The sequence below is a fragment of the Dendrobium catenatum genome, unplaced genomic scaffold (assembly GCF_001605985.2).
Source record: "Dendrobium catenatum unplaced genomic scaffold, ASM160598v2 fragScaff_scaffold_621, whole genome shotgun sequence".
NCBI lineage: Eukaryota > Viridiplantae > Streptophyta > Magnoliopsida > Asparagales > Orchidaceae > Dendrobium > Dendrobium catenatum.
This window is the reverse complement of record NW_021319083.1, coordinates 27,495,161-27,507,480: the sequence shown is the minus strand read 5'-3', so window position 1 is coordinate 27,507,480 and position 12,320 is coordinate 27,495,161. Positions and strand designations below refer to the sequence as shown.

Here is a 12,320-nt window from a genome sequence, read left to right as displayed (position 1 = left end):
TGCAAATATTTTAAGGGAAATATGTGCAATCTCTAGTATAAAATCTTTTTTAATTTTTTTAATACTGCTTCATTTTAATTTTAAGCATTTATCGAGTGAATTGACATGCATTGCATTAATAACAAATTAAAGAATTATCTAAAATTTTAATTGTATTTGTCTTAAGCATTTTTACCCTATATAATTCAAGGGACTAATTGGCATCCGCTTTAGATGTTGGTCTCAATTCTCGATAATTTTAATAAAAATGTCCCTACAACTCTTTCATAAAGACTAGACTCATGAATTTTAAATCGATTAGGTGGTTAGCTGGCTCCACAATCTAGGTAAGGGTAAGTCTAGATTTTGCACTTTCTTAGTTAGGTTCGAGCCACCATCGTATGATGCCCAATCTAAATTTATAATTCATGGTAGATTTTGAATCATAAGACCCCAAACTCCAAGAATATAATCCCAAATTTCTAATAAATTATTCAACTTAAATTAAAGATTCTCTTGATACAAAACTTAAAGCCTAACACTTATACTTTTTGGGACACTTCTGAACTGCTTTAGAATCCCAAAGTGTCTCCTACCTCTCTTCCGTTGACTCCAAAAAAATAAGTGTTTAAAATTTAACCAAATACCTATTGAAACTCTCAATTCGTATCCTTTGACATCACTCTTAGACAATCTTTAAGCAAAAATTTTGTTATTATTTTAATCGAGGGTATTCGTAGGATACCCTAGTTTCCTACGTTATAATTAACTACAAGGGCTTGTGCTAGTAGGAGATTTAGAACCTACGTTAATTTTTCAAAAATTAATTAATATCTCTTTTGAGAAATCAAATTTATAAAAATCATCATCGTCATAATCAAATAATTGCTAATGGATGTTATCTTCTTCCTTCGAGATATCATGTGTAGAAATCAAATTTATAAAAATCATCATCGTCAAAATCAATACATATATCAAGGTTTTTTATTTTTTTTTAATGATCTTTAAAAAAGATTTGGTTTTCTAAAGTGTATACGAAAAAAAGGTAATATATGTGTGTTGATCAGAGAGAACTTCATAAAAAGAGAAAGTAAAGATAAATTTAAAATTTTAACGTAACAAAAAAAAGGAACGAAAAAGAATAAACCCAGAAATAAATATAGAAAATAAACAAAAATACGAAGAACAAAAACATGCATACACAAACAAATAAACGCACAAACAAGGGATGTTAAGCCTTTATGAACTAGTTCCGAGGCTAACCAAGATAGGGGTGAATTGATATTTTAAAACTTCTTTAACTAAAAGAAAAAAATTTTAACTCTTACAGCGAAAATAAATTAAATCAATAATAAAAAGATTAATCAAAGATTTTACCCAAATAGTTAATCGTAATAAAAATAAAATATGAAAAATAATTAAAAAGAACACAGCAAATTTATAGTGGTTCGATCCAATCTGACCTATATCCACTCCTCGGAGGCACCCTCCGAGTATTGCACTAAACCTTTAGTGTTTCTCCTTTAGCCCCCATAGCTTGGCAGAGAAGCCCTTACAAAATCATTTCCAACTTCGTTGGTGCGGCGGAGTAGCTAGGTTCTCTAACACCAAAGAGATCTTTTTCTTCCCAAAACTTCCCTCAAGACGAACCTTGAATATGATAGTACTAAGGTGCAAGCTTGTCGGATCAACCGTATGGAATCCCCTCTACACTCCCTTGAAATCCCCTCCAAGGATCTTCTCTCTCTCTCAAACTCTACCTTTTCCTCTCTCCCTTTCAAGTCCTCTCTTCAAGTTTTCTCTAGAAAAACAAAGCTTCAATGGCTACCAAAGATACTATCTTGTAAAAATTAGAGATCTTAAATAGAAGAGCTCTAAAATAGCTCTTAATTATAATAAATCGACTTTATCATCCAGGACGATATAAGGATCATCTTGTATGATCAGTACAAATTATGGAGTATCATCCAGAACATCATCCTGAATGCATGCCTAGATGATGGAAAAGTAAACTGATTATTCAGGCCGATTAGTATAAAAAGGTACATTTTATTCAGAGCATCGCCCTGAATGGAGTCTGGCCAATTATAGTTCATCCAGAAAGAATTAAGGTTTATGAACTAATCATCCCGAATGATCCTACGATTGTCTAGGACGATATGATCGGGCAATCTAACCTTAATTACTTTCTTTAATTATCAGATTGATTTAAGCATAATTGTACTTCATCATCATCATCTTAGATGAGGTCCAAAAATAATATATGCCTAAATTGATCTGGCGGTAGATTCTTTCTAATTTGAGCACATCGTCCCTGATGATGATAATATCGTCCATGATGATTCGCTTAATTGTGGCTTCTTTAATCAGAATGCCCTAATTAGGATTTCAATTTTTAATTGATTGTCTAGGACAATGTTTGGATCGTTCTGAACGATGTGATCAAAATAGACAACTCTAATAATCAGATAGAAAATTTTAAATTATGTGTATGCAAGGTTACTAAGCAAGTATACATCCTTATAGTACATGACTAAAAATTACATCAATGAATATTACAAATAAAATATGCTCAACCAAATCTTGAGCCTTGAATGATGCATCGTAATCCTAAAAAAGTTAGTATACACAAAAAAAATATTACAAATACAGTTAGACAATAGAAAGTGAGCCATAATATTTATTATCATCAAAAATATAAACTCATAAGCTCGAGTTGCAATAATCTTCTCCTTTTTATGATGATAAATATTACTGGTTGAATTTATAAAATTAAAAATATTTTTCTCCTAATCTCCCCCTCACTAGAATAAAAATTTTAAATTAGAGAAATCAAAATGTTTGTTATTTTTATTTTTTAAAAGATATAAATACAATAGTACGTTCTCCCCCTTTGATATTATTAAAAAGAGGAGGGGCACAAACAATAAAAAAATGATTAAAAAATAAAATGATCCCTGATTAAGTAAAAAAATCAAATATTTTTAAAATGAGAATGTTACCTCTTGATTTTACTCAAAAACCTAATAAAGAATGTATTAACAACACATAATCCAGAAATATTAGAAATTCAAAAATTATTAATCCAAGCTCTAGTTCTTTTAAAGGCTGAAAAACTTTTTAATCCAATATCTAAATTAAGGAACAAATTAGAAAAAGAATCACTAATTTTTTTTTAAAATTCCTTTTATAAAACATATTTAATAGTAGATTAATATAAAAATTAGTGAATCAGAAATCATGATTTTCAAACTCAAGTATCAAAAGTATCAAAGATTTTCTTAAGCTTTAAGAGGTACAAGAAATATAAGCTTACTTTTTGTGGGCTCATTTTATGCCTCGTTAGTTGTTTGGTGCATATTGCGCATATTTTAATTTTTTATATAATTTGTGTATATTTCTCAATTTGGCATCATTGTGTATCTTTTGATTTGACATTATTGATCACTTTTTTTCCATCAAATATAATTCTTTTTTGAAATTTTAAAAATTAAAACAAACTCATTCTATTGACAAAACGTACTACTTGATTAAGAAAATTATGAGATGGATTCAATAACTTGCAAAAAATCCCTATACGATAGAAAAAATTAGAGAGATGAAAAAAGTTCAATTTCAGAATTCAATTTAAAATATGATGAAGATTTTAAATGAAAAGTAGAATAACCTCTTTAAGAAAAGAGATAGAGAGACAAAATCGTGAGTTTTCCTCCTTTGACTATTTTTAGAGAAGTTAATCACAACTTATATAAGAATTGAAAAAAAAAATAGGAGGTTGGTTTTTTATTTTTAGAAAAAATAATCTTTAAAAAATATTTGGTTTTTTAAAGTGTATACAAAACAAAACAAGGTGGTATGTGTGTGTTGATCAGAGAGACCTTCATAAAAAGAGAAAGTAAAGATAAATTTAAAATTTTAACGTAATAAAAAAAGGGACGAAAAAAGATTAAACCCAAATAAAAATAAAGAAAACAAATAAAAATATGATGAATAAAAATATGCATACACAAATAAATAAACACACAAATAAGGGATGTTAAGTTCGACAAGGATGTTAAGCTCTTATGAACTAGTCCCGAGGCTAACCAAGAGGGGGGTGAATTGGTATTTTAAAACTTTTTTAACTAAAAGAAAAATCTTTTTATCTCTTACAGCAGAAACGAATTAAATCAATAAAAAAAAATTAATAAGAGATTTCACCTAAGAAGTTAATCGCAATAAAAATAAAGTGCGAAAAAATAATTAAAAAGAACACACTAGATTTATAGTGGTTCGGTCCAAACTGACCTACGTCCACTCCTCGGAGACATCCTCTGAATATTACACTAAACCTTTAGTGTCTCTCATTTAGCCCCACAACTAGGAGGAAAAGTCCTTACAAAATCACTTCCACCTTCCTCGGTGCGGCAGAGTAGCCGGGTCCTCTGACACCAAAGGGATCTTTTTCTTCCCAAAACTTCCCTCAAGACGAACCTTGAATCCAATGGTACTAAGGTGCAATCTTGCCGGAGCAACCGTGTGGAATCCCCTCCACACTCCCTTGAAATCCCCTTCAAGGATCTTCTCCATCTCTCAAACTCCACCCTTTTCTCTCTCCCTTTTAAGTTCTCTCTTCAAGTTTTCTCCAGAATAATGAAGCTTCAATAGTTGCTAAAGATACTAACTTGTAAAAATAAGAGGTCTTAAATAGAAGAGTTCTAAAATAGCTCTTAATTATAATAAACTGACTTTATTGTCAAGGATGATACAAGGATTGTCCTGTACGATCAGTACCAATCATAGAGTATCAGCTAGAACATCGCCTAGAATGCATGTCTGGATGATGGGAAAGTAAATTGATCGTTCGGGCTAATTAGTACAAAAAGGTACTTATTGTCCAAAGCATTGCCCTGAATGGAGCATGGTTGATTATAGATCATTCAAAAAGAATTAAGATTTATGAATTGATCATCCCTGATGATCCTGTGATCGTCAAGGATGATATAATCAAGCAATCAAACATTAATTATTTTCCTTAATTACTATATTAATTTAGGCATAATTGCACTTCATCATCCAGGACTATATCTTGAACGATGTCTAAAAATAACATATGCCTAAATTGATCTTACAGCAGATTCTTTCTTATTTGAGCTCATCGTCCCGGATGATGATCATATCGTCTAGGACGATTCTCTTAATTTCACTTGCCTTAACCAAGATGCCCTAATTAGGGTTTTATTTTTAACTAATCATCCATGATGATGTTTAGATCATCACAAATGATGTGATCAAAATAGATAACTCTAACAATCAGACAAAATTTTTCCAATTATGTGTGTGCAAGATTACTAAGCAAGCATACACCCTTATAGGACATGACTAAAAAATATATCAATAAATATTATAAATATAATATGATCAACCAAATCTTGAGCCTTGAATGGTGCATCGTAATCCTGAAAAAGTTAATATACACACAAATAAAAATATATTACAAATATAGGTAAATAACAAAAAGTGAGCTATAATATTTATTATCATCAAAAATATAAACTCATAAGCTCGAGTTACAATAATCTCCCCATTTTTTATGATGACAAATATTACTGGTTGAATTTTTAAAATTGAAAATTAATTTCTTCTAATCTCCCCCTCATTAAAATAAAAATTTAAAATTAGGAGAAATAAAAATTTTTGTTATTTTTTTTCAAAAAAAGGTACAAATGCAACAATACGTTCTCCCCTTTGATATTATCAAAAAGAGGAGGGGCACAAATAATAAAAAAATAATTAAAAAACAAAATTATCCTGAATCAAGTAAAAAAAAATATATTCTTATAATGAGAACGTTACCTTTTGATTTTACTCAAAAACTTAATAAGGATTATATTAACAACACATAACCCAAAAATGTTAGAAATTCAGAAATTATTAATTCAAGCTCAACCTAAAAAACTTTTTAATCTAATATCTATATCAAGGAATAAATTAAAAAAAGAAACACTAATTTTTTCAAAACTCATTTCATAAAATATATCTAAGAGAAGATTAATGCAAAAATTGGTAAATCATGAATCATGATTTTTCAAGTTCAAGTATAAAAAATATCAATAGTTTTCTTAAGATTTAAGAGGTACAAGAAAGGTAAGCTTACTTTTTGTGGACTCATTTTATGCCTCTTATTAGTTGTTTGGTACACTTTATGCATCTTTTAATTTTTGATATACTTTATGTATCTTTCTTAATTTGGCGTTATTATTCATCATTTATTTTGGCGCCATTGGCCACTTTTTTTCAATCAAATATGTTTCCTTTCTGAAAAGTGTAATATGATGAAGATTTTGAATCAAAAGTAGAATAAACTCTTTAAGAAAATAGATAGAGAGACAAAATTATGAGTTTCCTTACTTTTACTATTTTTATAGAAGTCAACCACAACTTACATAAGAATTCAAGAAAAATAGGAGGTAGGTTTTTCATTTTTTTAAAAAATGATCTTTAAAAAAGATTTGGTTTTTTAAAGTGTATATGAAATAAAAAAGGTGATATATATGTGTTGATCGGAGAGAACTTCATAAAAAAAGTAAAGACAAATTTAAAATTTTAACATAATAAAAAGGAACAAAAAAGAATAAACCCAAAGAAAAATATAAAAAAACAAATAAAAATACGATGAATAAAAACATTCATACACAAATAAATAAACACACAAATAAGGGATGTTAAGTTCGTCAGGGATGTTAAGCCCTTATGAATTAGTCCCGAGGCTAACCAAGAGGGGGGTGAAATGTATTTTAAAACTTCTTTAACTAAAAGAAAAATCATTTTAACTTTTGCAACGAAAACAAATTAAATCAATAATAAAAAGATTAATAAGATGTTTTTCTCAAGTAGTTAGTCGTAATAAAAATAAAGTGAAAAAAATACACTAGATTTATAGTGGTTCGGTCTAACCTTACATATATCCACTTCTTGGAGGCAGCCTCAAAGTATTGCACTAAACCTTTAGTGTCTCTCATTTAACCCCCACTGCTAGGCGGAGAAGCCCTTACAAAATAACTTCCACCTTCTTCGGTGTGGCGGAGTAACCGGGTCCTTTGACATCAAAGATATATTCTTCTTCCCAAACTTCCCTCAAGACAAACCTCGAATCTGATGGTAATAAGGTGAAAGTTTGTCGGAGCAACAGAGTGGAACCCCCTCCACACTCCCTTGAAACCTCCTCCGAGGATCTTCCCCCTCTCTCAAACTCCACCCTTTCCTTCTCCCTTTCAAGTTCTCTCTTCAAGTTTCCTTCAGAAGAACGAAGCTTCAGTGGCTGCCAAAGACACTAACTTGTAAAAATAAGAGGTCTTAAATAGAAGAGCTCTAAAATAGCTCTTTATTATAACAAACCGACTTTATCGTCTAGGATGATATAAGAATTGTCTTGTACAATCAGTACAAATCATGAAGTATTGTCCAGAACATCGCCTTGAATGCATGCCTAGACGATAGAAAAGTAAACTGATCGCCCGTGCCGATTAGTACAAAAAGATACATATCATATAGAGCATCGCCTGAATGGAGCCTGGCCGATTATAGATCGTCCATAAAGAACTAAGGTTTGTGAACTGATCGTCCCGGATGATCCTGCGATCGTCTATGACGATATGATATTATCAAACCTTAATTGCTTTTCTTAATTATCATATTAATTTAAGTATAATTGCACTTCATCGTCCAAAACAATGTCCAAAAGTAACATATGCCTAAATTGATCTTGCGATAGATTCTTTCTGATTTGAGCATATCGTCCCGGACGATGATAATATCGTCTAAGATGATTCGCTTAATTGCGGTTGCCTTAACCAGAATGTCCTAATTAGGATTTCTATTTTTAATTGATCGTCCTGAATGATGTGATCAAAACAAACACCTCTAATAATCAGATAGAAATTTTCCAATTATGTGTGTGCAAGGTTACTAAGCAAGCATACACCCTTATAGGAGATGACTAAAAACTACATCAATGAATATTGCAAATAAAACATGATCAACCAAATCTTGAGCCTTGAATGGTGCATCGTAATCCTGAAAATTTTAGTATATACACAAATAAAAATATATTGCAAATACCGGTAAATATAGAAAGTGAGCTATAATATTTGTTTTCATTAAAAATATAAACTTATAAGCTCGAGTTGCAATAATGGACTTAAAAGTTACCACATTATCCGTGCGATCAATTTTTCCTCGGTAAACTTCAAGGTGAGGCACCTTGAACTTAGGAGGCACTCTTGCTTCTAAGATTGATTTGTAGAAGGTGTTGGTCAGCCCTGGTTTAGTTTCCTTATTATGCATAGAAATCAAACTAGATTTTTTATCTCTCATCTAAGGGTGAGTGGGATTAGATATTGGATATGAGGTGTGAGCTTCATTTGACAGCTCTTGGCAAGCACCTAGATTGGATGGTCCTTCGGGCGCACTAACTGTTCATGATGGATGGTCAGTGGAAATGAGGATGTCTTGAATAGACTTCAAGAGGCGCTCCTCTTTGGCTTAGAGTTTATGGCAAGAAGTGTATTTGTGGAAAGTAGTGTATTTGGGAATCATGATAATCTTTATGGCTTTATGTTGCTTGGTAGGTATGGGCTATCTTGCTTTCGACATCGATCCATGCTCACCTTACCTAAATGGATTTTGAATCTCATTTTGTTCCATAGATGATATCATACCATACTTTACTCTACACAAGCTAAGAGTTTATGGGGAGAATGTAATGAGATCCAAATATAGGGAAATGAAAGAGAAGATAGATGAATTTTGACAAAATATTTATTATCAAAGCTAGAAATATAAAAATAGAGAAAGTAAGTGTTTTGCACTATATAGTCTGAGCTGTATAAGAGAAGTCTACAATGCTTTGAGGATTACAAATCTTTTACTTTCTTTTCCTCTTTATCGTATTTTTGACTTATACTCTTCTATGAAGAAAGAAGAGTTGAAGAAGTTTTTTAAGATGAAATGGGATCCCTTCTTACCTATCTTCATCCCCCTTTTATAGGGAACATAAAGATGTAGGAGTTATGTCATGGTACATAGTTGTCCCATAGATCCATAGTAATAACTCGTATGACGTCGAGCTAGTCGGCAACTGGAGAAGGTGAGTTAGATAGAGTAGAATAATAATCAATAGTTGCCCTGTCGAGATGGAAAAGGGTGATTATTGTCCATTGCTGTTATGAGAGATGGTAGAGTGATCTAGATCACCATGTCAGGTGCTTGTAAGAGATAAATCTTTGAGTGGGATAATGCATATTGATAGCTCCTTGTTGTATAGAGCATGAAAGTCTTGACTTTGACTTGGATAAAGGTTTGTCTGGTTGAGAGAACTTCTAAGCTCACCTTTCCCTGAGGGGAGACGATTGCTTGAAGGATGTGACCGGTCTCGATCCATCGTGATCCAGTTTTAAGCTCATTCCATCTCCTATGCGAATCCTCGAACATGTTGTTCTGAGAGTGGAGGATGTCCTCTTATCGCTCGACCCAAACATAACCTGTAATACACTTGCGAACGGATACTACACAACAATTCATTAAGACTTCTTTGATCATGGGTTGATCATACGTTGAAGATAATTCAAAGATTGCTCAATCGTTAGTTTGTTTGAAGATTCATCGAAGATGGGTTGATAATTTTCAAAATTTTGAGAGAATAATATTTAAATAATGTTTGATCATGGTTTGAAGATCATTCACATTATTCTATAAAAAATTAATCATAGCTTGATGAGGAATATTTTTGAAAGATGGCTCTAACATAACAAGTTTTTTAGCAAGTAAACTAAAGTCTAATAACAAAGAGGTTTAGATTTAAGAGTGTAAAGCATATTTTCAATCATAAATTACAATGGCAAACATCACTAACCTTAAAAGTGATGAACAAAGAGGCTATTGCTGTGAAAATTTGACTTAGAAAAAATGAATGACCTGCATTTTTTAGAAACAAAGAAGATGATGGGAAGGAAATGATCAACAAGCTCTTATGATCAAAAGGTCATTTAACTATTAAGAGGATTTTGTTTCAGAAGGAACTTTCAAGTATATTTTTTCAAATTTAGTAGTATAGAGCATATAAAATAAAATTTCTTTATTAGTATTAGTATAATGTGTGTACCTGTATATGGATTTGAGTTGCCCGAGATAAGAGTGCAAGTGACCTAAGTAAACTCGCTAATGAAACATTGAGTCAAGCTTATCAAGTCATGAGCTTGAGCTTGATCTCGATGTAACTTAGCTTTTTGGTTCACTAAGTGGCTCGAATTAGGCTCTCTTCATCTATCCAATCTAAATTAGACATTACTGGTCCCGCAAACTTGATTTGAGAATCATAATCTTACAAGCTTAACGAACTCCCTTTCATCAATATGGGTCAGTACTTAGATGATTCCTTCGACGACAAACTCACATCATTATCTTCTTTGACGAACTATTTTTTATAACAAGTGATTTGGTCCGAACAATTCCTTCTCCATTGCCCCGTCTCTTTGATGCCTCCTCCAGAAAACTCCATCATGACTCCCATATTTATTAAAGACTTTTCCAACGAATTATAATTTTGGCTCGAGCTCACGAGTTGAGCTCGAACTCATCGTATGTGCTCAAGCTTGAGGTTGAGCCAGCCTTGAGAGTAGAGGAGCCAAAAACTAGTATTAGCACCAGTTCTAAACTCAGTTCGACTTATTTATAATCGTCGTCTGCGATGAGTGTGAGAAGCACCATTCTTCAATAAAATAGGCGTTGGAATAACAATTCTCTTCTATAAATACAACCTCAGATATTTCTTTGGCCACTCCTGTCCAGTCCGGCAATGAAGCAATCGCTCCTCCGCGCTCCCAAAGCGGGGTTTGCATTGCGCGGGAAAACGAAGAAGGTCCCGCTTCCCATTTTCAATCCCCAGGGGAGCCCTAATTCCGAGTGTCTCGATGTTTCCTTCTCCGCTTCTCCTCCCCCAATTTCCATAATCACTGACAACCTTTCTGTTACTTCATCGAATTCGGTGACCGCCGCGGCTGGCGATCTTGATGAGGTAGAATCCAGTTATTCGATGATTTCTCTTTTACTGGAGAACTCCGATCAATCTGGGCTATCAGAGTTTCCACCCGTGCCCTTGCTGGAACCCGTCGGAGCTGCTACGGAGAACCTGAGGGAGGCGAGCTCATCAGTTGAGCCGGCGTTGTTCACTGAAGATATTGTAAGAGGCGGACGAAGTTGTGCGGAGGAGGTGAGCTCCTAACTAAAATATTTTTTCTCTTCTCCCGTCCTTGATATCCCATCATATGATGAGCTTCCTATGTTTATAGATCTTAACGGAGTCGTCGGAGATGACCGCTCAACCAGAAGCTCAGATCATCGTGGGAAATTGCTCTGCGGAGGATGAAGGAGAGCGGAATCTGGAGTTAGCGATAGCTGGATTCTCAGAAGCGATGGAGAAGCTCTGCGATGCGATCAGGGAGGTGTTATTGCCCCAAATTGAACAGAGGAAGCGACGAAACGGGAGTGATGGTGTCTTCTTCTTCCTTGTAAGGGTGGGGGAGCTGACGCTGGCATTCTTTATCGGTGCTGTGCTGGTCTCCGTTCTCCTCATCGCGGTGGCTTCTGAAGGCTACCTAATCTTGAATAACTTGTCGGAGTTCAACGGACCTGCTCCGTCGTGATTCAGTCGGCCAGGCGCTGGAAATAGTTAACCGTAAGTATATTTTTCTAATGGGAGTAAACTTAAAACTATGATTTCTGTGTTCAAGGTCATCCTAGTTGATTTTTTTTTTTTTTTTGCTGCTTTAGGTGGTTTTTAAAGACTTTCAAGAAAAGCAACATATCGATACAATTCTTGGTTATTTGATTTGAAAATTAGTTGTAATCAGATGATTAAAAAACTGAAGATAATCCTATCGGATAAAAAATTTGTATAAATCAATTGATGCGTAAAAGTAGTTATGATAGATAGATAGAAAGAGTTTCCTGTATTTCAGTTGAGATTTGCACACCCTATTACAATCGAATCGAATCAGAAGTCTTAAAGCAAATCCATGGTTCAGTGTTCCAACAAAAGCTCGAGATGAATAAAAAATCTTAGAGCAAATCCATGGTTTATGGAAACAATTTTATTACAGTCATGTTAGAAATGACTTTTCTTTATTAAGAATTTTATTCTTGATAGGACATAATGGATAAAACTGATTCATACAGCCGGCCCCATATAATGAGATAAAGGCTTGTTGTTGTTGATGTTGGGCAATTTGATGTTAATGTGATGTATTATTGCTTTTAGAAACATTGATAATGTGGCAGTGAATATGGTTCTAGGAGATAGTTGG

The 12,320-nt window shown here is 33.1% G+C and overlaps 1 protein-coding gene across 2 annotated transcripts; it reads left to right on the top strand.

Moving 5' to 3' along the window:
* The first annotated feature begins 10,801 nt into the window (after window positions 1-10,801).
* On the top strand, window positions 10,802-11,971 carry LOC110106517. Of its 2 annotated transcripts, XM_028695063.1 has the most exons (3): window positions 10,802-11,227; window positions 11,307-11,692; window positions 11,788-11,971. In XM_028695063.1, exons 1-2 carry the CDS (start codon window positions 10,814-10,816, stop codon window positions 11,658-11,660), a joined length of 768 nt encoding a protein of 255 aa, XP_028550896.1. In that variant the 5' UTR covers window positions 10,802-10,813; the 3' UTR covers window positions 11,661-11,692; window positions 11,788-11,971. The 2 variants fall into 2 exon arrangements, with proteins under 2 accessions (XP_028550896.1, XP_020692107.2); XM_020836448.2 differs by lacking the exon at window positions 11,788-11,971 and having other exon boundaries at window positions 11,307-11,771.
* Window positions 11,972-12,320: the final 349 nt, after the last annotated feature.